Below are 25,314 nucleotides of genomic sequence, written 5' to 3'. Positions count from 1 at the left end.
CGAGAGGGATTTAATATGCTGTCAATTGCGCAGCTAATAGAGACACAAGGAAGAGCCCCACAAGAAGAGCTGGAGCTATGGAGAAGGAGGGGTGTTCTTGATCCCCCACAGAAGCACTATGGAGACAGGAAAGCACCAGAAAGCCAGTGATGCCAGCGGCATTACTGAAAGTCGCACTTGAGCATCTGTATTACCCCACGCACATAACCCGAGAAAGTCTTTCTGCCACTATTGCAGAGGATTTGTTTGTTCCCAATCTATTGGAACACATTGCATAGTTCATTGTGAATTGCATTGTGTGTCAGACGTTTACAGCTAGGCGTATGCTAAGCACAATCAGAGGTTAATACCCTGTTTCAGCATTTGCATATGGATATAGGCATGCATTGGTGGTGGTGTGTCCCGTTTCTCGATGGATCAAAGCCGGTCCATGTGCACATCCTGATGCCACTTGCGCAGTGAAGTTCTAAGTGTGCAAGGTATTTCCGAGATGGAGTGTGTGCGAAGTATTAAGGTCTGATAATGGGCCACACTTCCTCAATTAGCTGTTTGAACAATGAGGGTTTTTTATTGAACATAAAGCATACATTTTCTTCTGTTTATCACCCATAAGCAAGTGGGATATGTGAGAGGCTCAATGGCCTCCTAAATGAAAGAATAGCAAAGATTGGATTAACTTTGAAAAAGGGATGACTATATTGCCTACCCCTAGCCTTGTATGCCCGTCGAAATCAGCCAGGTTCAGTCCATCACATTACGCCCCATGATTTAGTAACAGGGCACTGCATAAGGACTCCCCTGATGCCCCATCTAGAGTTAGAAGTGATGCTCAGAGTTTAGCACAGATTCTAGGTGATGAGATGCACGATTATTTGACATGTATGACTATCAGTGTTTCTTCATTTCAGATCAAGTTAAGCATCAGAGGGATGGGTTGAGGAACACGGAAGATTACGGCCCAGTAAACTGATCCAAGCAAATTATTGCCACCTCCAAAGTTGTATGTTGGAGATCAAGTGCTGGTAAGCTAGCTCAGCGGGTTGAGTTCTCGCTGCTGCGATCTGAGTGTGATCTGCAGGTCGCAGGTTCGAATCCCAGCAAGGCCAACTCAGCCTTTCATATTTCTGAGGTCGATAAATGAGTACCAATTTCGGTTGGGTGTAAATATGTGCTTTGTAAAGCACTTTGGATAAAGGCGCTATTCAATTAACATATCATTATCAGTATTAAAAACTTTGCACGTTGGTGGCATGAGCCAAGATTTAATAGACCACATCAAGTAGAGGACAGTTTCCCTACTGCAGATAGTGTATCTGGAAGAAGAGCTTGGTTACATTTGGGTGACGTAAAGATCTACAAAGGCGAGACCCTCCCTCTAGTACCCGCTGACTGGGAAGCAAGACAAGAAGAAGAATTGCTGCGTGTGAAGACTCTATCGATGACAAAGAAGAAGGATGATAAAGCAAGCGTGTGATTAAAAATCATTCTTTTGGACTGGAATTCATTGGACACTCCTTAAAATACTAGCAGGATGTGCATGGACTTGGAGAGAATTCCAGAGCTTAAACATGCTTTTTAGAGATTCTTAGAAAAAGTAAAATCATATCATCACTATGCCCAAGCACCAATTCCTTATTAAAAACTGGAAGAGAGATCAATACCCAGATTCATTTAGAAAAAAAATATTGCAAAAATCACATATGACACCAACAGATAGTGACACACAAAGGTTGTGGTTGCAGTTTTTGTGTTTATACTTCAGTCATATCCTATCTTCGTTAGGAGAGATGTTGATATTCTCACCTTTCTCCAGGAACCAAAGAACAGCCGAGTTATAAGAAGGCTTTTGATTGCAATAATCGAGCAGATTGTGCAACTACGAAAGTGATTTGAGTATATGTATTAAAAATGATTCAGGGAGAAGAAAATGCGGTTACAAGAAGACTAGCAATTCAACAAGCAATGGCGTAACACACAAAATGTTTTTCTAGACTCTTATGCCTGATATACGTATGAATATGCTTTATTTTCTTCTTTTTGTATCTTACATTCCGAAATCTTTATCATTCTGATGGTTCAATTTAAAACATGACACATGTGATTTTCCTCAGTATAATTACAAATGACGATCATTTCTTTGACCTATTTGGGCATGTCAAACGACATAAGATGGATGCAGAAGAAGATAACCAGGGGATAAATACATACCTTGATAATTAGGCTCACTTGATGAATAATATGTGGTACAACATATGAAAAAGGTGGGAAAGAGTGCATCTGAAGAGAGGTGTTATGTCTGCCCTCTCAATCCCTTTGCCATGAGTACAGTTAAAACATTAATTTCAAAAGAGATGCCGGCACATGATACAAAGAGACTCAGCTACTTAGCAGCATGTACTGCCAGAGGACAGTTCCAAGGGAGCTGGGCAACCCTGCGGTAGCGATCAAGACAGGCATTCCCATACCAGGATGATTATATCAAGACAAAGCAAATGGAAAAAGAGCCTGGGGACAGACAAGATGCTCGTGTATCCTTCCATGGGACAAGACAAAGTAATAATTGAAGAAATGTAGAGGATGAATTGCTCTGACAAAACTGAAAAGACTGGAATGCCTGCATGCTGTGAGCACTCACAGCTGTTAAACTATGAGGGATTAGGCCCAAAGGATGGGAAGATGGGATGACGTCCTGTGCAGCTCATCTACTGGGGAAGGAACCAGTGCACTAGGTGCAGAAAGTGAATGATGAGTGCCTAAAGTCATGGGCCACTAACTCTAAGCTGCTGACATGGGTGGATGACGAATTGGGACCAATGGCTCTGGTCCCATTGATTAATACGGCAGTGTTCTTTCGAAGCAAAGGTAAAGTCTGAGTTGGAGACAATAAAGGGAGCAAGAACATATTTGATATTCCAGGAATGAGGAGAGGGACTGCTGCCTAATGGATCGATACTGGGCCTGTGAATCCAGAGCATACACAAAGTTGCCCAGGAACTGGGGAGGAGTGGGTTCCATTGTACTCATCCATGTTCTAGCCTTGGTGATCCCCCAAAGCGACCTGAATATTGAGGGATTTCTAAAAGTGGATGAGCACTTAAGAAAAAGAAGGTCACTTGCACTCCGGAGGATGAAGGGAGAGAATTATTTCTCAGCTAAGTCAACAGAAGCTTACAATTCGATTCTGGATGAACACAAGTTGTTCAGCAAGACTGTTATGATAATGATATCGATATTTATGCCTGGACTCCAAGCAGCAGTGAATGCCAACTGGCTGCAGAACACCAGATGGGAGCTGTTACAGACAATCAACGGCATGAAAAGGATTTATCGCCATAAAGGAAGTGTTGAGGGACATAAGGTTAATGACCCTCCAAAACAGGTATGTCCTTAACATGATTACAGCAATGGAAGAAGGTGTTTGTGCAAAGGTCAGGCCTTCTTGCTGTACTTTCACACAATCTCACGATGGTGAGAATGGGACTCGGACGGATGCTATAACTACGTTGACAGAAGTACACATGAAAATGGAGGAGGATACAGAGGCTATTGGAGATAGCGATTGTTTCTCATTTCTATTTGCATGGATTCCCTGGATGGTTAATGTGTTCAAGTTCCTTGGAGCAATATTGGTGATGATAATGATCAGATTCTGTGTGATAAGGATAATAATTGGACAATGCCAGAAAACAGCAAAGAAAGCAGTGGGAAGGAAGATCATGATCAATGTGAAGGATGAAACAGAAGACAATGCGCAGACTGAAAGTACCATTAGAGACCACATAAACGAAAGTATTGTGGCACCTGAAGGAACGAAGTTCCTGTACCCAAGAGATCATAAGAATTATTTGGGATGGTGGGTCGTCTGTACCCCAAAAGGAGAATGCAATTACATGTCCTGTAGTGTGGACGAACACATAAAAAATGCTGGCACCCTGAGGGGAGTGACAGAGATATGGATGCAAAAGAAACCCTTATTCAAAGAAGATTCAAAGAAGCAGGAAAAGTTCACAAGGTGGTCGAGGACTCAACCAGAGGGGGTAATGTAGAGGAGCAGACATACACATCTACAAGAGATCCTACCCCCCTACCTCCTCTGTATTGGAGACATGAGACCATGCCCTGTCTAACACCAGCTATTGTACCAATACCGCAGCGCATATTTGAAAGATGGTATCCATTAAGACAACCATATTGAATGTACCCTCGAGTTGATGACAGCCTGCAGGAGGAGATTCATGAAGGAATAGGAGAAAATGGACTGATGATGTGATAAGAAAGTGTGCACAAAGTCGTGAAATACTGAATGAATACCATGTATGAATCATAGAAGAGAAATGACGAAGCAAAGAATCAAGTGAACCTTAAAAGTGTAAAAGAAGAAGATTACACAGTAAAAAGTGCTGCAGAAATCAGAAGTATAATGAATGTACATACGCTGAAACGCAAGCTGGATCAAGTCATTGTACAGGCTAGCTACAAGTAGTGAATAGAATGCAGGCGGAGTCGCCATTGTACAGAAACTGGACATTGATATCATAAAATAATTAAGCCAAATAATCATGAAGAGAACATAAAAGGCTGTGTCGCAGTAGAATAGCAGGTTGTTGGAGCTGCGTTGGGAGGCTGTCTGGCCTGAAGTCAAGAACTGAGAAGTCAAGGTCATCTATCTACGCTGCAGAGGAACATGTGTGCAGAGGATGAATCCTCTCATGTTAAGGTGCAAGAAAGAAAACAGAACATACCAAGTCTTAATTCATTAAAACATTTAAAAGCTTGCAGAATGAACAGAATCTTGGTCTGTTGTCACGTTATTCGAGGCTGAAACTAGAGCTTGAACTTGGAGTTCCAGACACGATAGCGAGTGCCCTCACTCCCGTTGCATTCCAAGGACAAGAATACGCTGCAAGGCTAAGTACAAAGACAATTTCATGGCAGAAGGAATGGGTGATGAAAGATGTAGAACTAATTGGGTGGTAGGGAAGCTTCATGTCCTATCTACTTACACCTGGGTCGTGGTTTATGTGCTACTAAGTGCACCAAATGTTCCAGTCATGGCACAAGCATGCCAACCAATTGTATTAGTCCATATAATGAAGGACCTTATAGCTTTAGAAGCCAATGAAACGCTGTGCAACCAATTTTTCTTAAATGACACATATGAAGAGCTAGGCAGGAGTTGTCCACCTGATTTTTTACAGCCAATAACAAACCTAGTTCCTATATGATTGTATATCTAGATATGTGCCTTAACCAATCCCATCCCTTAATAGGATGTTCACTAATACCACGTAGCATGACATCATTCTGACGCATAAAGAAGTATATGATTATATTTCATGTGGAAATCGATGAGAAAGAGCGTACGTCCGTTGATGTTCAGTGTAAACCATTGTTTTAGATAATTGATAATAAAACAGCAACTTGCCATCTTCTTGAATTTGTCTGGCTATTTGGACTTAGAATTATTCTGGTGTAATCCCATCTAGCAACAGATACACGTTGCAAGGGCCATAAACTCGCCTTGTCCCTCAATACCGCTGATTGGCACCGTGCAGTCCTCGGGTTGTCAGGGACTCGGGGGGCTGGAGGGGTCATCAAAACCTTGGGAAAACCCTCAACCAACATCCTTACTTCTGTTGACCTGTGATACCCATTTGCCTATGCCTGTAGAACATCTATCCGCTTAGGTGAGGGCTACCCCGATCAGCTCACCTCCCAGTTAATGTGCCTGTTTAAACTTTTTCTTTAATATGCTTGGTGCATTTTTATTCCCAATGCCCACACAACCCACAGAAGGTACAGGCGTGTTTAAATATGCAAAAGTACGGTGTGCATGTCACCTTGTTAAACTCCCAGCACATCCCTATCTTGTCGCTGGTCCCTGTGCTGGTCTGAAAGGACTGACCCTGCCTGGCGGACCCCATAACCTTGTTTTGTTCTGGTCGAGCCGCAAACAGCTGGCCCATAAATCCATCACCCTAGTTCCCCAATTCATTTGCGCATTCCCTGTCTTGGCACCCCTAAATCTCTCATTGTATGCCAACCATGCTCCAAACACACATTCCTGATACATGGACAATACCAAATGATTGTAAGATAGTAACTGCTGATATTTCTCAAACAATATTGCAGAAAATATCATAAAACCTGTCACCCGATTGGAGGTAAACCATTCCACATAAAATGTCCTCTCCTTTCCTTCATCCTTCTGTTTTCTCCCCTCCTCCACCCTTCTATAGTCAAGCAGAGAAAACATGTATATATATTTGTCTTTCCAGATCTTTTCTTTAGTATCCTGTGGCACATGAAACGTGACCCTATGTGACACATATCCTTGCCTGGGGATGCAGGCGTCTGTTGCCTTCCCACCCCCAATTGGCATATCCGCAGCTTTGAAATTACCCTGCCTGCATCGCAATGTGTTCCTGAGATCCCCGGTGCTGGGGCACCGCCCCCCACCCCAGGTGTTGCACCCGGCAACGTAGACCATGGAGATGCCCCCATGGCCCCCCGCTCGGCTCAGACACCTGACCACTAGCAACCCCTCGGGCCTCAACCTGGCCTGAGTATATTGCAAAAATTGTGGAAGACTGTACCAGTGCTGATAGCAGTATTTCCTCTCTTCGCACTTTGAAGCCCTTGCAATGGCCCTGCACCCGGCTGTGGATCGGACCCCCGGGGACCCAAAACTTTGCTGGTAGGGTCCTCCCCAACCTGTCCCCTGACTGCCTTGCCCCGGCCAGTAGCTCGCACCACCAGGAACAAACACCCTTACCAGGGTTTCGGACCCCATGAAGAAAACTGCAAAGGCCCACCAGCCATTCCCCAATGTCCCAGAAATGGGTATCCAGTGATTTCATCGAAGAAAACCCAGAGAGGTATTTTTCAGAGAGACAATCATAACGAAATAATACCATTTTTTTTAAACAATGTATATGGGTGTGGGGTAAGGGGTTAATATGGGTCAGAGGGTTAAAGTGGGGGCAGAAATTAGGTGCTGTGAAAATACCTCCCGGTACACTGTCGGCATACTCTCCAAGCACTGGACACACCATTTCGTGAGGGGCCGCCCCAGACCCAGATGGTGTCTGCCCTTGGGCCTCTAAGTCTATCACACTGACCGCGTAGGGGGCTTCTGCAACTTGAGTCATCACTATGTCAGTCAAGGGGGGATTCCCCGGCGACACACTTCTTCCCCCATGGCCTGCCTACTCAGTTCCACAAGCCCTGCACTGGGTGCAACATTCTTCTGGCAAACACGTTCAGGCGGTGCCGTATTCAGCACCTGTGCGCCTATCACTTCCCCTGGCAGATCTCCCCCAAAAGGGTTGTAAACACAGTATCCATATCCCTCCCCAGCAATGCTGAAATTATTATCTCCAATTTCGCCGAATCTATCCCAAAAAACACACTCCCAATCCTGCTATGCACGCAATGAAGGAACGTTTCTAGATGTAAACTGTGTAAATTGTACTTTTACGAGGTACACTCTATGACCACACCTGAGATCCACCCGACCTGAAGAACCACCCTCCTGTACAACCCCACCTAAGTGGGTCAGACCGATCTGACACCAACTGCCCCCAATTAACCTTCCCCCTCACTCACCTTACCTCAAAGTGCGTCCACAGACCTTGGACCCCGAAGAAAATCCCAGTCCCGAGCATTGACCAAGGGAAGCCGTCAAGGAGGAGTGGGGCGTGGTGGAAAAGTCCACCTGAGTAATCGAGAAGAAAAGGTGTGGAAAGTAAAATCAGGATTTTGGCAGGTGTTGAGGGCCCAGGGCGGCGGAATGCATGGCAGTGCAGTCTTCCACGGAGGGGTGAAGTCCTATATTCACCTCTCCAATGGCCTCTCTTTTTATTGGCTATTTCACGCTGCCGCGTTCCTCCGCCAGCAGCCAAAGGGCACCAGTAGGTGCTGAAAACCAGTTAGCGGTGGCACGTACATGGCACCACTGGACACTGCAGCGCCTGTCAGAGCGCGGCCCGCCCAACCCAGCATCCTTTTGATTGGTGGGTTTTTGCCTTTGAAAGAGCGGATTAAATGGCTTTTAAAAACAACTTATGTCTTCTAGAATACCAATTAATTTCGAGGTAGGCCATCACCCAATACAGTATGATGTAAATATCAAATTTATAAAGTTGGTTTTCGGGAGATTATTCAGTTAAGTGGTGAAGCTGGTGGGAAATGGTACAGCATGATAAAACAACTTTGGAAAGTTTAAATCTCTCTGTTTTTTTGTGTATGGTAATGTGTGTTACTAACCCGACTATCCTCACTGGAAAAGAAACCTATGCTGGTAGGCCATTCAAGATATGAATCGAAAAGCCCCAGCTTTGTGAGACAAAAAAGGTGGGGAGGGACACTGAGGTGTGGTTGCATCAAAGTCTTAGCAGTAGGTTGGGAAACCTTTGTTTTTTCTAAGGCTACTATTTAGAAAGCGGGTCTGATTTGCTGGAAAGTTGATGACCTAGAATTTGTATTTGATTTTCTGAGGTTTGCCCCCCTGTGGTATGTCTACAGGAGACACTCTTTGAATGAAAGGTGTTGTTGCTTTTGCAGAGCAGAGCTATACATGAAATACCATATTCCTGCTATAGCTGATTTTTAATCGGGGGTGGGGGGGCCGGGTTCTATTTTAAATATGAACACATAATGTACGTCTGGGAGATGGCCCCATTCTCATTGCCAAGATGTGAACTTGTCTTCATTCGCTGTAGCCTCTGCCTATTCCCCTAACCAGGAGGACCCTTGTCTTAATGTTGAGCTGTCTTTGGAGCTAGTCGACTGACTGTTGCTGCTTTTTCTGTGTGGGGACTTTAACATAGTTCTCAATCCTAGCTTAGACCATGTCAATAAGGATCAATCTGTCAGAGATAGAAAGGCAGAACTCAGGAAGCTGAGATGTGTAACTTTAAATTCCTAGATGTTTAGTGAGACCTCTTATCCTGGAAGAGCTGAGTTGTCATATTTCTCCAAAAGACATAATCATTAATTCTTGAATCAGCTCTTTGCTTGGAAAAAGAAAACGTTTTCGATAAATTACTGTGGATATGAAGGTATTGTTTTTATCTGATCATGTTCCTTTGAGAGTGCCTTGGATTAAAAAGTGAAGACTGCTCCAGAAGAAAAAGGTTGCTGAGGAGTTTCAAGAGCCATTTCAGATATCATATCACATAATGCAGGGTTCACTTGTTACTAGCACCCTGGGCAGCACCGTAAACCAATGAAAATTCTTGGAACGTGGGCTGTATTAACCAAGGAAAATTGACGCTCTGAGCATTATGATTGGTTTAGGGTGATTGCTTTCCTTCCAAACTCCCCCTTCACCACCTAGCAACCATGTAGTGCTAATGCTCTCTTTTCTTTTTTAAAAGAAGAAGAAAAAAAGAAACGTAGCTTTGTTGCAAAGCCTGACGCTGTGCAGTGCCGCTGTCAATGAAGTCCGTTTTTATGTTGATGACGTTGCAGTCATCAACATGGAAAACATACTTCACTGAAAGCAGCACTGCGTTGCGCTGGGCCATGGAACAAAGTTAAGTAAAACATTAGTACCCATGCAGGGAACTAATGGTAATGTTGGTAACATCACTGCCATCCTCGTTAAGGAACCCTTGCTGCGCTAGTGGCCTCCACTGGTTACTGACAGGGTCGGCCCGCCACCTCAGGGCATTTCGCCTCAGTGATGGGTTCTGGGACTCACTGAAAGCTTTTTTTAGAGGTTTTGTTACTTCATAGTTTATTAAAGTTGGCTGCAAAAAAAGCATTGGGAGACTCAGTAGTTTAGGAGCTTATAGTGGCCCATATAGAGCATTTCCCATTCACTATGACTTTGAAAGGGATAATAAGTAAAGGTAAGGCAGAGATTTCCATATTGGAATGGGGGCGGGAGGAATAAGAATAGTTGTATCCCTAATTAGCATTGATCATGAGAAGGAGGCGTTTTCAAAACCTGCAGAGGTCTTGGGAGGCTGTATTACTATTATTATTATTTGTTTATTTTTGTATAGTTCTAAAAGAACTTTTACAAAATGTAATATCAGCAATTCAACTATAAACAATGCATACACAATAAAATATCTTTCACAATAACACTCACAAAACTACAATGAGCACTGACACTTTACAATTTCGTTCAAGCTTTCAAATTCTATATATGGCTTTAGCCGTTTTCAAGGGCATTACAACTACATTCAAATCCTAATACAGGTAGTCTAGTACCGCTTATCATAAAACAACCTTCCTTAAAATAATGAATAATGTACATATTAAAATTACATCTAAAATGTAAACATTAGCATAGAGAGTGGGAGGTCAAAATCTTCAATTATTTTATTGTTTTCTCAGAATCATAGCTTGTCAAGCGGCAGCCGCTCGCGTATGGTACACCACAAACGGTAAAGTGCAATGTGCGAGCTTTCAGTTTCCGTGTTAAGACAGTAAGTCCAAAAAGCTTCATCCTTGATAGAATCGTAGCAGGTGTCCTAATAGAATCATGAATTCAGTACACATAATCGAACATTCTGTGAATAAATGTTTGCCGTCTCAAGTATCCCCAGTGTTTTACATAAACGGCAGGTTCTATCTTTGAGCAGGATACCCAGGGATGCTCCCACAGCAACAAACGTAGGGAGCCGTTTGGTTCTTAGTCTTAATCGAAAGCTCTGTACCGATAGATTTGGGCATTGTTTCAGATAACTCTGGGGTTTTAAATATTTGTGTACCACCATAGAGACATAACAATCACTTCTTATCGTGGCCAAGGCTGTATTATGCTAGTCTAGCAGATAATCAATTTTTTGATGGCATTGGGACAGAGTGGCTCCCCATGGAAGCAAGTGATTGTTCCCTTCGCTTGCTTAGCAAAGCCAAAATCTCTAAGGCGATGCATGCCATCCCTGTAGGGAAAGGGGGAGGGCGGGTGAACTGCTGGGAAAAATATATTTATACTTGAAGGAAGACATTCTCCCATTACTCTATAGCACTGTTAAGGGCAAACGGATGAGAGGCCAGTGTCAAATCTCCTGGTTTCCTACTAACATCTCAGTATTTGGGAAAAGGGCACGAATGCACACAAAACCTCTTCATGCCACAGTATATCACTTCCCAAAGCAGATAATCAAATCCTTATGCACATTTTAGCAGATAGTGTATCTTTGGGGAGGCTCCAAGTCCTTAGCCTTGACCATCATAGGTTCATGAAAGGCACCTCTATGGTGGCCCAAACAAATCGGTCTATAGCAATACCACCTTGATGGTTTCAGTTATAATAATTGATTAAAATCACAGCCATTTACGGTGACCAGGGGCATGCAGTCGGGATGTCACATTCCTCCCCCCACTCCCATCTCCATGCTGTATACATTGATCTCCTAGCAAGATTGAGGATTTCCTCACTTTGAATTCAACCTCCCATATCACCTGACCCTAGCAGTACCTTGCAAAGAAAAAATGGCTTTGGCAATCTCTCTACAAGATTTTGGCTATAAGATTAATACCTCAATGTAATTGATTTAATTTAACAGATTATGGAGGCCAATTTATAAAAAGGTCATATGTGAGTATGGTTTCAATCTGAGATGTAGAAGGTATATATAGATATAATTAGATTGGAACCAATGCTTTGTTTGAGTGGTGGAGATCCCTACTTCTAGTATAATAGGCCATATATATGTGGTCAAGATATCGGTATTACCAACATTTTGATTTAAGCGACAGCTCCATTTCTTGGTTTCATCATTATTTGGAACAAAAATAAAGGAGAAGCTTTGTGACGCTACAATAATGATGGATAAATCGGGATGTCTCCCTCCCAAATTTTCCATTTTATAATTGGGCATCCTCAGTGGAAATTCTAAAGAGCTTCCTATACGGCAGCCCATGTGGGAGGGTGACTTATTTGCTGAGGAGTGTAGGACACATACAGGAGGAGGCAACGTTTGGGACTACAACTTTTTAAAGAAGCTATATTACAAGAGCCGAAAATAAATATTCTCAAAACTGCTGTAGATGGCCACGGTTTTCATATAATAACACAATCTGGTTTAACTTAGATCTTTCCATTACATTTATAGGGCAGGGCTGCACAAGATTGGTCCTCCACTGCGTTACAGATAGTGCTGTTTGATCCAGAACGACATACGTTCTCTTTTGAACAACTGGTCCACATGTTCGGGTTGGTAAGGAATTCTTTCTTTGATATATTCGCAAATTCGGTATTGACTTGGACTAAAATTAGATTTTCTCCCCCTCAACCCCTTGCAATTTGAGTTTCAATGTTCATTGGGGTCATGTCAGAGCAGGGGTATATAACTACTTTCTACTCAGTGATCGTGACTGAGATCATAGCTTAAAGCTTGCTTCTGATTCCCAAAATGTGTTCAGTCACTTGGAATCTCATCACTGATCACAAATTACTATTCTGGTATTATTATGTACCACAATATTTGCACCTTATTTTTCCAAATAGCCATTATTCATGCACTCAGTGTATTCTACTTAATGCAGTTCTTATGTAGATGTTTTTTTTCCAGTGTCCCGACTACAGTTACAATGCAGTTTTATAGAAGAGTAACATAGTCTAGGTTGGTGTCGAGTAGATTGTTTTTGGCTTTTTTGAAGAAGCAGTCTTTATCATTGAAATAAATTAATCTCTGTTCAAGCCATTATGAGAGCCTGATTGATCATAGTTCAGAGAGGGAAGGACAGGTCAACCGCAGCCAGTGACAGCTGGTATTCTGGAACCTTGGAGAATTATTATTTAGAAAGCCATGCTTTATTGGCTAAAGAGCAGTTTAGCAAACATTTGGGGCTCTTTCATTTTATTTCAGTGGTATACAGGAGTACTGGTTAGGGTAAAATAGGGGGATTAAATCCATAATGGCTCAACCATTGCCTAATCTTTTTTCTTAATATCAGACGGATATCTATTTTAATGATTGGCTCTACTTTGCTTCTGATGTTTGTCTGTGTTTGCACTATTAAATATGGACCTATTTAGCATGTTTTCACATGTTCATTAATGTATGCTATTCTTCGGTACATTTCTTGCTGTTTTGAAAATCAAAATCAAATTACAAAAGAGCTGTCTTGCAGAGGATGGCCTAAATGAAACTTATAACGGAGGAAGAGTTTGATTCAGTCCAAAGGCTTGACAGCATTAATGCGCTATTTAATGCATTAAATCCCCAAAGGGATAGCCACTAGTGAAACACATTTTTTTTTTCAACCATCAGATATAGATCCTTTTGTAATCAAAGATTCTAATAGTGTCGGCTTCTGCATTTCCAGATTGTCTACGTGTTGACACTTGGTTTTGCAGTCATTTGCTTGATTCTAGATGGTGAGAAGGATGTGGTTAATATGTTATTCCATTGTAATGCGTATAAAGGGTATTTCTGAGACAAGGCTACGGTTTGGGGAGTTTTCAAAATGACTTACGCTTCGGTACGGTTATAGGTTAAAGGATCGGAAAAAAAGGGTCGAATGGTCAAAGGATCGACTCAAGAGTACCGAAAACAAAAGGATCGAATTTTTGGTTTTTTTTTTTAACATTTTATTTTATTTTTTGGGCAGGGGGCTCCCCTCTAACCCCTGTTTTGTTGGTAAAAAACATTTTTTATCTATATGAAAACCAAAAATAAAAATATAATTTAAAAAAAAATGTCGATCCTTTTGTTTTCGGCCCTATTGTGTCGATCCTTTTGCATTCGATTCTTCTTCATTCGATGCTTTAACTGGACAGCCTTCGGGTGTACTACATGGTGTGTTTTGTTTTTAAAAATCCTGTGATATTCCTTGAGACAGGGAAGTTTTTGGAATCTCTAGGCATGGTACCAGATGTTCAGGTGGTGCATGGCGTTCATACGCCCATCTCATTGAGCAGGGCACCTGACAGACAATGCCGGGTGGGCACAGTATCACTTTTCAGGTCCCTTGGAGCTGTCTTTCATGTTTTAAGTGTGTCAGAGGCTTCCATAGTCAAAGTCAGATATTATTTAAGAATCAGAAAGATGTCTTCACCTGTAGTGTATGATGAGGGGTACAGTCTGTACTGGGAGGAATTTAGCAATCAGCTGAGCTGGGCTAGGGAAGCCAAGTAGGTGCCACTATGTAAATGTGAAAATGGGTACGGGGGATTCTCAGGCATGGGATATGGTTTGGAGGTAGAGATGGTGACTATCTTGCAAATAAAGAGCAGGTTATATATGTTGGGGGTGAAGGAGGAGACTATTTGCCAGTATGGGTGCCATTATTTTTAGCTAGTTGCTAAATATAGAGGTATTGGGTGCAGTGGCAGCTTTATGTTGTGTTACATTGAAAGCTGTTGGGCTGTTGTCAAATTTTGGTGCATAGTCATTCTGGGTATTTCACTGTGTGCCTGTCTGGGTTTGCCAAGCCTTTTGGGTTCTATTCCTTTCTATTGTGTGCAGAACTTCCTTTTGCAATTGAGGTTTGGGGTGCGCTGTGATCTGAAGGGGTACAGAAATAGAGTCAATGGAGAGACTTACTTGGAGCACATTGGACAGATTATAGGTATTATGGATACAGGGTCCCAGAGCAGGGCATTACTTGAACCATAGGTCACGTTAGACAAGGCTAAAAAAAAACCCTAAACATATATTGCCTGGAGGAATGGAGTGATTCATGTAATTAAAGGAAGGCCTTTAAATCCCAAAAATGACTCAATACATAGCGTTCAGATATACCCTCAAAATACTCAAGCTCAATTTTCAACACTCATCCCAGAAATCATGACAACAACTTCTGAAAAAGTATAACTTTTAGGGTACAAATCAGTCAACTTCACCTTACTCCAGAAAGGAAGCCCCCTTGCTCTTAATCCCCCCTTTTGCAGTGCAAATAGTGGTTGATGGTTAAGGCGTTTCCTTCCTTGCTCAAGAGGAACCCTGTGTGCATACGATAATCCCAGACAGCCCCTTCCTAAATCTAGAAGGACAGCGTCTTAGCATAGATAAATACTGCATACCTGCTCTTGCCCTGTAACCTTAATTAGTTCATGCAAAAAGCTCACTGTCAACTTGCTTCTCTTCTGCCTCCTGCAGCTGCAGCACCCCTTCAGGAGAAACGGATTGAGCACCCAACTTCCTAGGTCCCTTTGAGAAATGCATACTCTATCTTGTATCTTTTCTGCTTCCCATTTCACCCTGATGAACCCCTGCCCCGCCCCAACAGAGGATTTCAGCATCAATCTGGAACTGGAAGGGTTGCAGGTGGGGGCTGTGAAATGTCATTTTCGCCAGTGGCTTTGTGATTGCGGTTTGAGACTTATGGCAGACACTGGGGTGGTCTTCTATAGGTCTTGCCCTGATCAGCAAATGTTCCAGCTAGCCACTGAGCACAGCATCTGAGCCAGTTCAAGTTAGATTTCAGGCAATGCTCCATCTGTCAGCCTACACACACAGGAAGTGCCAGTGGTAATAATATCCCAAGCAGCTGTTTCTCTTCCCTCACACGACGCTGAGCACCTAGCTTAAGGTAATAGATGGGGGGGGGGGCTCCCGACTGCCCCTTTCCACTTCTGCAAGTTCCTGGTGGCACACAGGGTAAAATGTACCTATTTGAAAGAGAACGAGTGAGAGAGCAAGAGAGGGAGAGAGGCAGTCTGGCAGTGGCAATGTGGGAAAGGGAAATTGGAGGTGTCTGTAAGAGGCTAGTGGTGGGGGCATGGGGTGAGCGCCAGGTCTAAGACCTCTTCCACATGCTTCTCAGATGTATAATGCTCTGTGGCAGCTTTCTCATGCCTTTCCATGCCATGGAAATATATCTCATATCTAGGTTCAGATTTGCTTGCCAACTGAGGTCTCTGACTGCTCCCTGAACCAACCCGTTCACATCCAATGTTCCACCACACTCTACGCATGCCAACTACGCCGCCCACCACAAATGGCAATTGAACAGCCCTCCCAACAGACAACAAACATCTGAACACTACAGCTCTACAACTAACCTGCACACCAGCCCAAGCATCGTGGTACCATTGGCACAAGAGGCTCACTGCCAGATACAAATGCCTCTCTGCTACCAACAGGAACCAGCTAGAAGCTGACCTTCACACAGACATCAGGGTACGTGCACACCAGCCCAAGCATCCTGGTACCATCTGCACAAGAGTCTCACTGCCAGACACAAACACCTCTCTGCTATCAACACGAACCAGCTAGAAGCTGACCTTCACACAGACATCAGGGTACGTGCACACCAGCCCAAGCATCCTGGTACCATCTGCACAAGTGGCTCACTGCCAGACACAAACGCCTCTCTGCTATCAACAGGAACCAACTAGAAGCTGACCTTCACACAGACATCAGGGTACGTGTACACCAGCCCAAGCATCCTGGCACCACGTGCACAAGAGGCTCACTGCCAGACGCAAACGCCTCTCTTCTATCAACACGAACCAGCTAGAAGCTGACCTTCACACAGACATTAGGGTACTTCCGGTCTGCATGCATCCACATAACAGCAACACTGTCTTGGATGGTCTCCAATTCCCCCCAGCAGCAGCAGAAAGTGGTACACATCCAAATAACATAACATCATATTTTCAAAAAATAGTTTACTAGCTCTGCAAGCTCATGGTGCAAATGTGTAAAATCGTACATATAAAATACACATCGAACCCACATATTTACCCTAGAATCCAACTGCTGTAAGTAGGACCACAGATATTCTATGTTGGCTCCAAAAGGGTGGACGTGAAGGAAAGTCGAAATGATACCTGCAGGAGGAGACAAGAAACCGGTCATGCATGTCGATCATTGTGTGCGCAGATCAATATTGAGCCAACCAGGTTACATATTCATGGCCTAGCATAGGGTTAATGCATTATGTCCTGCCAGAGCTCAAGGGGCTGGAAAGCATGGATCGGCTTTGCAATACTCAGCAGCAATGCCCCGGTTGTTAATATAGAATCACGTCTAGGCGAGAATTAGAGCAGTTAGCAGGCCAATGGCTCAGGCAGCAGACACGACGAGAAGGGTGTACGCAGAGGAGGAACCTTGGAAGCAGTTCAACCACCAATTTTATGCCTGATTTACCAATATAACACTGCAGAAATTGGAAGAGAGCAATTATACGATTTTTTTCACCCTCTTGGTGGACATCCCGTTGAGAAATTAATTTCTTTTAACACAACTGTCTCACGGACTTAAGTTTCTTGATATAATTACACGGATGCCATCCATGAAGTGTTAAATCCGTATTATCCTTAACTGCTGCTGGTGGGAGAAAAATAGTGCTGCCCCTGCCCCGCAGAATTTCCAGCTTCTCTTCAATGGAAAACCAGCTCTGATTTGCTTTGGCTTCTGCTGCTGTATTTTGCAAGATTGTGTTAGAAAATGGTTAGTGTGCATCAGAGGGTGGGATCTGTTGTGCATTAAGCGTGGAGCATTACATAGATCAAATGGCGCCAGTGCAAAAGCGCTCATTACAATGTCACCTACGGCCATAATACCGAAACAATATTGCACGGCAACTTTGCTGAGTGCAAACAACATAGGCTTCTAATGCATGTTTGCACCAGTGCAAAGTTTGAACTAGTGCAAATAGCATCCCGTATATGCACTAGTGCAATCTTTACCTTGGTACAAAAAAGCATTGAAAGAGTAGGTTTGCCCTAGGGGAAACTTTGTCCTAGGGCCAATACCTGAAAATTTGCACTTGCACCAGTGCAAAGATTTTGTAATCTGACCCCTGATTGTGAGTTGCGATCCCTAAAGTATTTAGTGCATGGGGTCATTGACCCACTTCTTTCTATGAAGGTGCAAAAAATATCCTGTATGATCCCAACTCATAATTACATGGTTATTTAGTTATTTGTTGCATGTATTGACAGCGGCCAAACCCCTAAGTATCACAGTGCTGATAAACTTAGGAAACAAAAAAACAACATAGAAAAAATATGGTACATAAACATGACACTAAATGCTGCAGAGAGTGGGGTAAGGTCCAGGGGAGATACCCCAATTTCAGATCAGTCGTATTTGTGAAACAGACACGTTTTTAGCAGTTTACTGAAAATGAGGTAGGATGCCTGCTCTTGGATGTGGAGAGGTAGGGCATTCCGCAGGGTGGGGGCAATGACCATGAAGCAAGTGTCCCCAGCTCTTTTTCTCGAGAATCTAGGGATGCTTAAAGACAAAGTGGATGAGGAATGTAGGCAGGGGAGTTTGGCTCTTTTGGAGATGCGTTGGGTGAGGAATGAGGGTGCAGTATTGTGGATGCATCTGTGTGTTAGGGAGAGAATCTTGGAATCAGTGCATGCTTTGATTGGCAGCCAGTGAGCGTCACGTCTGGCATGAGAGATGTGGTGCGAGCGCTTGCAGCCCCAGACAACCCGGAGGCCATTGTTTTGGATCAGCTGAAGTTTAACCAGATTTTTTGAGGAAGTGCCTGCAAGGATGGCGTTGCAGTAGTTCAGTTTGTTGCCTTTAATGGTTCTGGCGAGGGTGAGGCAGTTGTCAGTGGATACAAAATGTTCTGCTGAGTTTGATGAGTCTAGTGGTGTATGCCCCTTGGGATGCGACGGCCTTGATGTGTTTATGCATAGAGAATCCTGCATTTAAGTGAACACCCAGTGTTTTCACATGGCTTGATATGATATGATATGATATGATATGGCATTTATAACGCACCTATACACAAGTGTTCCAAGGCGCGACGAGGCAAGGGAGGGGGAAAAAGAGGGAAGACAGACAACGATCCTACTAGGCCAGGTGTAATTCAGATCGCGCAAGTGCATGGGAAGGCGGAAGGAGGAAAGTGCGGGCGGAGGGAGAGGGGACAGTGCAGTACATGGGATAGTAAAATAAATAACAATAAGTAGCGTACGGCCAGCTGGTGGCAAGTGCAAGGGTAGTGCAGACGCTGGTAAGGTTTCCGTCAATGCAGAAGGATGCAAAGGCGGGGTCAAGCTGTTTAAGATGCTATGAGGAGCTCGGTTTTGACATTATTCAGGCAGAGATGGTGTTCCGCCATCCAGGCCTGAATGATGCTGTATACTTTGATTGATGTTTGCAGAATCAGTGGCATAGCTAACATTTAATGTTAGCAGAATTTTGGGTGTTAGCTGCAAAGTTTGTATAGAGGATCCCAAGGTTGTCGAGGTGGTCAAACGGGGGTATAGTGTACATGTTGTACAAAGTGGGTGAAATGCAGGAGCCCTGAGGGATACCTTAGGGTACAGGTAAGGGGTCGGCAGTTTCAGAGCTTGCGAAGACCTTTGAGGATCTCTCGTTGAGAAAGGCTTTAATCCGGCTGGTGGCTTCTCTGAAGAAGTTAAAGTTGGGGGTGAGATGTTGGCAGAGAAGTTTGTGGTCAACAAGATCGAAAACTGCAGAGAGGTCGAGGAGGAGGATGGCTAGTTTGCCAGCATCATGGATGCCATCGAGATGGATTTTAAGCTTGAGAAGGGCAGCCTCTGTGCTGTGCCTGGGTCTGAAGCTGGATTGGCAGCAGCCCAGTAGGTTGTTGAATTCTAGGTAAGCTTGGAGTTGGACGTATGCAGTGCGGTCTAGGATTTTGAGAAGTTAAGGAACGGTAGATATGGGGATTGAGGGTGGATTATTTGATGAGGGGGGTGACCCAGACTTCCTTAATAGAAGCTGGGACAGAGATCATTTGAAAGGAGGCATTAATGAAATTATAGATGATGGGTGTCAGGTGCTCAGCACACATTTTGATGATGTGGGCGGGGCAGAGGTCACCCTTGCAGTTTGAGGGTTTAAGGTGTTGGATAATGTGGAGGACATCCGAGGGAGAGACAGGGGAGAACTGGAATGGGGGAATGGTAGAGGGTAGAAGTTCTTGAGTGATGGAGAGGGAGGTGTCTTTGACAGTAAGCAATGATTTCTTGAGAATAGTTTTGTTTCTTATGTTGGTGGTTTTGTCAGATAGTGCTGCTTCAACAGTAGTGCACCAGGCTTTGTCCTTGGGAAAGTTGGCAATAGGGGGTGCTGGGGCTTCAAGTTCTTTGAAGATTTTAAAGAGGTCTTTAGTGTTAGAGCTGGCTTTGCTAATTCTAGAGTTGTAGATCGATGATTTGGTGGAGATGACGGCAGCTTTGCATGTTTTGGCTACAGTGTGAACGGCTTCTTTGTGGTCAATGGAGGGGCTTTTTCTTCAGAGGTGTTCTAAAGCCCGTCTGTGTTTACGTGGGGAGATAAGTTCTTCAGAGAACCAATTGTGGATGTGAGGTTTCTTTTTGAAGTTAGTTTTGAGAGGTGCATGAGAGTCAAGTGTGTGGAGTATGAGGGTGTCGTAGACAGTGAGGATGAAGTTGAGGTCCTTGTGGGCAGGTAAAGTGGCGAGGAAAGATGAAATGGTAGGTTTGAGCAAGTCAGCTGTGAGTTTGCGCATGTCTGGAGGTTATGGGGATGCGCATGGGGTTGTTACAAGGTTCAAAGTTAGGAGGAGGAGGATCAGGGAGTGGTCGGTCCAGGGGTCAGGGACAATGGCTGTGGCTGAAATGGGCAAGTTAAGGTGTGTGACCCAGTCCAGGTTCCGGCCCTTGATGCGGGTGGGAGAACTAAAGGCTTTTGTAAAGTTCATCTCTTGTAGAGAGGTAGCCAGGGCAGTGACTTTGGTGTCGGTTGGATCATGGAGACCAAGGTTGAAGTCTCAGAGGATTAGTAGTTTGGTTTTTGGTTTGATGAGTGGAGTGAGGAGGAGGGGGGATGTCTGTGTCCTGGCAAGGTAGCATGGGCAGGTTGACGATAGAGGAGGAGGTTGATGGTAGTTTGGGGGTGAGGGTCTAGTTTGGCGAGTAGGAGTTTGTAGCCTGACAGAGTCTCAAGTGGGGGAATACCTGATGGAAATGGAGGATTTGGCAATGGTGGCGACTCCACCACCAGGTCCGGTTGTTCTATCGAATCTCAGCAAGGTTTACCCAGGGGGGATGGCCAGGGAGAGCAAGGGTCCCACAGCTTTGTGTAGCCATGTTTCAGTGATGGCGAGTACATCAAGGTCATGTTCCAGTAGTTGGTCGGTGTACGCAGAGGGAGCATGCATTAATGAGGGCACAGGAAAGGGTGTTTGGTTGTGGAGTTGGGGGATGGGGCATGGTGTAAGTGGTTCCTGTAGGATGTGTGAGAGGTGTGGAGTTGAGTGCTGTGTAAGAGGTGATGGTGGGGGATTTGTGCGAGCACCCAGGCGTTCAATTCTATCGGGCCATAGCATGGTGCGTCAGTGACAGTGGAGTGCGTGAGTGTAGATGCTCGGTTCTAGGAAGGCCTAGGTAAGGTAATGTTCTATGGGTGGCAAGAGGACGTGAGTGATAGAGCTTGTCAGATGTGGAGTGGTGAGCAAGGAGCAGTGTGGTGACTTGTCATGCATGATCTTGAGCCGTTGGGGTCATATATCGGTGTCTTGTGGCATGTGGGCGATGGGAGCAGCAATGGGCATAGAGGTGGGAGGAAGGTGGTAGGTGTGGGCATGGAAATGATGGTGTAGGTAGATAGGGTGATGGTGTGTAGCCTGGGGGCAGCAGAGTTATGCAGGGGAGGTGTGGCCTGGGAAGTGAGTGTGATTTTTTGCTGGTATATAGGCTGGAATTGGTGGTTTTTCCGAAGTAAGTGGGTAGTATGTATTTACTCTTAAATCTGGTAAGGAGGATGTGACCGGAGTGTTTTTGGAGCGGGGGCTACAGATGGTAGAGTGTTGTAGGTCATTAAAGTGGTGATATGTGTAAGGGCTGCTAGAGGTGCGAGCGGCAGTGACAAGTTTGTGCAGTAATGGTGTGCGGGTGGGCAGGGCCATCAAGTTGATGGCACGTGCTAGTTAAGTGAGTTTCTGGTAGTCCTTAGTATTAGCACAGAGAAGAGGGGGTAGGAAAAGGGTGGGTTTTAAAACAACACATCGCTTTACCATTGCCCCATGCTCATAACGAGTCGACAGTCATCAATGAGCTATTATTATCAGTTGTCTTAATTGTCTGGCTGTATTTTTCGAGCATATAATAGTCTGGGGGAAAAGGGCCCTCGGTGGTAGAGTATGTACGTCCCAGCTTCCAGCACAGCCCAAGCAATAGAGCTCCAGCACAATCCCTTCTCTGAAAGGCATGGTAAATAAAGTGCATTTTGAAGGGTAGGAAATGACATTAGCATATTTGAAATCTGTTTTCCGCACATCCGTGACTCCTCATTTGAGCTAGATGGCAGGGGAATGGCATTGCGCTCCTGCACCCAATCACTTGGAAAATACAAGTACATCCAAGGCTCCATTTCAGGGCTGTATTCAAAAGGGCAACTCTCTTTTCCTCATCCATTCACTAGAGTGATTAACTAGGCGAAAATATTCAGTGAGCTTGGACTTTATGGCTATTTTCGATAAAGTGACTGTGTTCAAAATACTGTACACACATTCCTGCAAAGAGAGAGGACAGAATGGATGAAGCCTTTCTGCAGTTTCAAGGGGCTTTTTCACTTTTTTAATTTGGGCTATCAGGTTGGCTTGTGCAGTAACCCAACTGTCAACTCAAATGTCAGCTACCGATCGTAGGTAAGCAGGCTACTTGGTTGTGCAACCTCATACCATGATTCATATTCTGTGTGCATGTCACCTAGGCGATTGAAAGCAGTAGCCCTGCACGCTCATGCATTATAGCACTCATCAATTTTCCCTCCAAGGATTTTCAGTTGACAAATATCATACTCAGCCTCTTCTACTTTAGCATGGCTGATGTCACCCTATGAGTGGGGAGGACCAATGCAATATCATCTACCTGCTCTGCAAGGGATTATGGATTTGGAATATGCCTGCCACTAGTCATACATGGATTTGGGTTGTTTGCCCGCAACTGAAAAGTTCACAGCCGAAAAGACCGTAGACCGTTACTGTCAAACAACCCATACATTCGGAATACACCCCCCCCAAACCTCCCACCACTTGCCTATTTACGGCACACCTCCTTGGGTGCTGCCGTCGACTCCCCGAACTCCCTGCAACACCGGTTCTCTGCACTTACTTGCTTGGGAACCAGCCCTGCAGGGCCCTTTCCTTTTTTTTTCCTTTTTTTGAACATCTTTTTATTGATTTACACGGGAGACACCCTTGCAACCCCCATTCCCATTATTGCAAACAAGGGGAGCTGGGACAGCCCCACAACCCCTGTTCAGCTTGTTTCTTATAATGGGTTTGAATGGCATATTTGATTGAATTTTTAGTTGTACAAACTTTTCGTACAGCCTAAATTCGGTCAAATATGCCATTCGGTCTTTTAATTTTGGTCTTTTTTGGGATGGGTTGTTTGCCCGTAACGGAAAGGTTTGCAGGTGAAAAGACTGAAGATAACTTGACCGTTACAGTCAAACAACCCATACATTAGGAATACACTCCACCCATCCCCCACCACTTACCTCTTTATGGCACACCTCCTTGGGTGCTGCCGCCAGCTCCCCTGACTTGCTGTAACACCGGTTCTCTGCACCTACATGCTAGGGAACCAGCGCTGCAGGGTCCAGTCCTTTTTTTTTCACCCCTGCAATCCCCATTCCCCTTGTTTGCTATAATGGGTTTGAATGGCATATTTGATTGAATGTTTGGTTGTAAAAACATTTCGTACAGCCTAAATTCGGTCAAATATGCCATTCGGTTTTTTAATTTTAGTCTTTTTGGGTCTTTCCCTCATACATAGCATTAGGCCAACAAAAATTCAAACTGCTTCGTGATTTTCACAAACCCTGCATGCCTTCCAGGTTTTCAGAGTTCCATTAGGACTAGCCCTTAACAAATGCTATGGTAATTCTCTGCTAGACGAAATTGGATTCTCTGAGCACTTGCAGAATGCTACACAACAATATTTTGTACACAACCAGCAATCTGGTTTGCACTGCAAAATAATTGTCTATGCATGCTCATGACATTTTCGTAAACTGTCCATAATATTATGGGTGCCTTTCAATATTTGTTTCTTGCAAAGTACTCTGGGTATGCACATTTTCCAGGGAGTGTTTTACTGCTACAATCCCTCACTTTTTACAAAGCGCCGCCAACTAGTATTGGCATCCAGCGCAGGATCCAGGGCTGAGGGACAGAAGGGAACACTTCTTGGGCGAAAAGAATAAATCGGCAACTTTCAAAAACCAAGTTAGATGTTTGGGCATTACAGTACAGAGAAGGAAAGGTGTTTATTTGCATTAAAAGATAGGGTACTCTAGATACAGTCTAGGAAAATAGGAAAATAGACCTTCTGTATCTTTCTATGCTCAGCTGATGAGGGCTATTGAGTATAATTATGTGCTTAGTGCTTCTAGTATCCCCATGCATGTTGTCCAACTGATAAAAGCACATTTCAGAAGAGGGGCCCATAGTTACAGGAAAAGGCACCCCATCTATTATACCTCTGAGCTTCGCTACTAATAACTTAAAGGCAAATCTATGTGTTTTTCTTCTAAGGGGAGCCATGGGGAACCTGTAAGTAAGTGCCTCACTGTAAGTAAGTGCCTCACCTGTAAGTAAGTGCCTCACTGAGGCACAAAATTCAGTAAGTGCCTCAGTGAGGCACTTACTGAATTTTGTCTAGGCTGGGGTGCAGACGGGTGGGAAAACAACTATAGACTGTATTCCGTGCCCAGTCATTTTACTTCCTATGTTAGGGTTACAAGCAGGGATCTGATCAGAGTATACTCCCTATTTGGAATCAAATTATCTTTTGGGGAGTAAAACAATAATTAGCTTTGTCAAAAGGGATGCTTTATACATATTAAAACATGCTCTTTTCCTTAAAATTCCTCTAAAGATGGGGCATTAATATTATTAGAACTCCTTCCTGGTAGCCAGTGATATAATCGTTCCCCTCAATTTTCACAGAAACAGAAGCAAGAAAATAATTTAGGGATTTGATAATAGTGGCACATAATGTTCTACATTTTGTTTAATAAAGAATATTGTGGCCAGGGTCTGGTGGGGGAGGACTAGGATGGTAGGCCGGAGGTTCAGGGGGGTTTTCTTGAAAGGGGTTGCCATTCATTTTAGTGGTTATTATAGAATTGCTTCACAGTTTAAAGCACAATGCTGTGCCCTTTATGTTATTTCCTGGCATGAAACTCAATATTTCATAACAAACCACTTCTAACCTTTGGGCTTCAGTGATCGTAAACCTGACTGCCTAGAGCAGACTTGCTTCAGGCTGAAGTGGCCTAATTCTTATCTCGCCCTTGTAAGCCGGCAGTTAAACAAGGTTTTCAGTTGCACTGCTTTGTTAATAACTATGACCTCATCCGTCCCTTTCACTTCAGGGCTTGAAGTAACCAAAATTTGATTTCGCATCTTCCAACACATCGATGATTTGTG

General features: G+C 44.0%; 1 protein-coding gene across 11 annotated transcripts in view; it reads right to left on the bottom strand.

The window, feature by feature from the left end:
• The window catches only part of ENOX1 (ecto-NOX disulfide-thiol exchanger 1), a 1,853,609-nt gene that overhangs the window by 24,646 nt on the left and 1,803,649 nt on the right, over window positions 1-25,314 (bottom strand). For all 11 annotated transcript variants that reach the window (XM_069639318.1, XM_069639317.1, XM_069639316.1 and 8 more), the window contains one exon: window positions 16,659-16,744. In XM_069639318.1, coding sequence (XP_069495419.1) covers window positions 16,659-16,744 — 86 coding nt within the window. The remainder of the gene's footprint in view (window positions 1-16,658; window positions 16,745-25,314) is intronic.

Source organism: Ambystoma mexicanum, chromosome 7q, assembly GCF_040938575.1.
Source record: "Ambystoma mexicanum isolate Mex_15411 chromosome 7q, UKY_AmexF1_1, whole genome shotgun sequence".
Taxonomy (NCBI): domain Eukaryota; kingdom Metazoa; phylum Chordata; class Amphibia; order Caudata; family Ambystomatidae; genus Ambystoma; species Ambystoma mexicanum.
The sequence above is the reverse complement of the archived record's forward strand: the minus strand, read 5'-3'. Positions and strand labels throughout refer to the sequence as shown.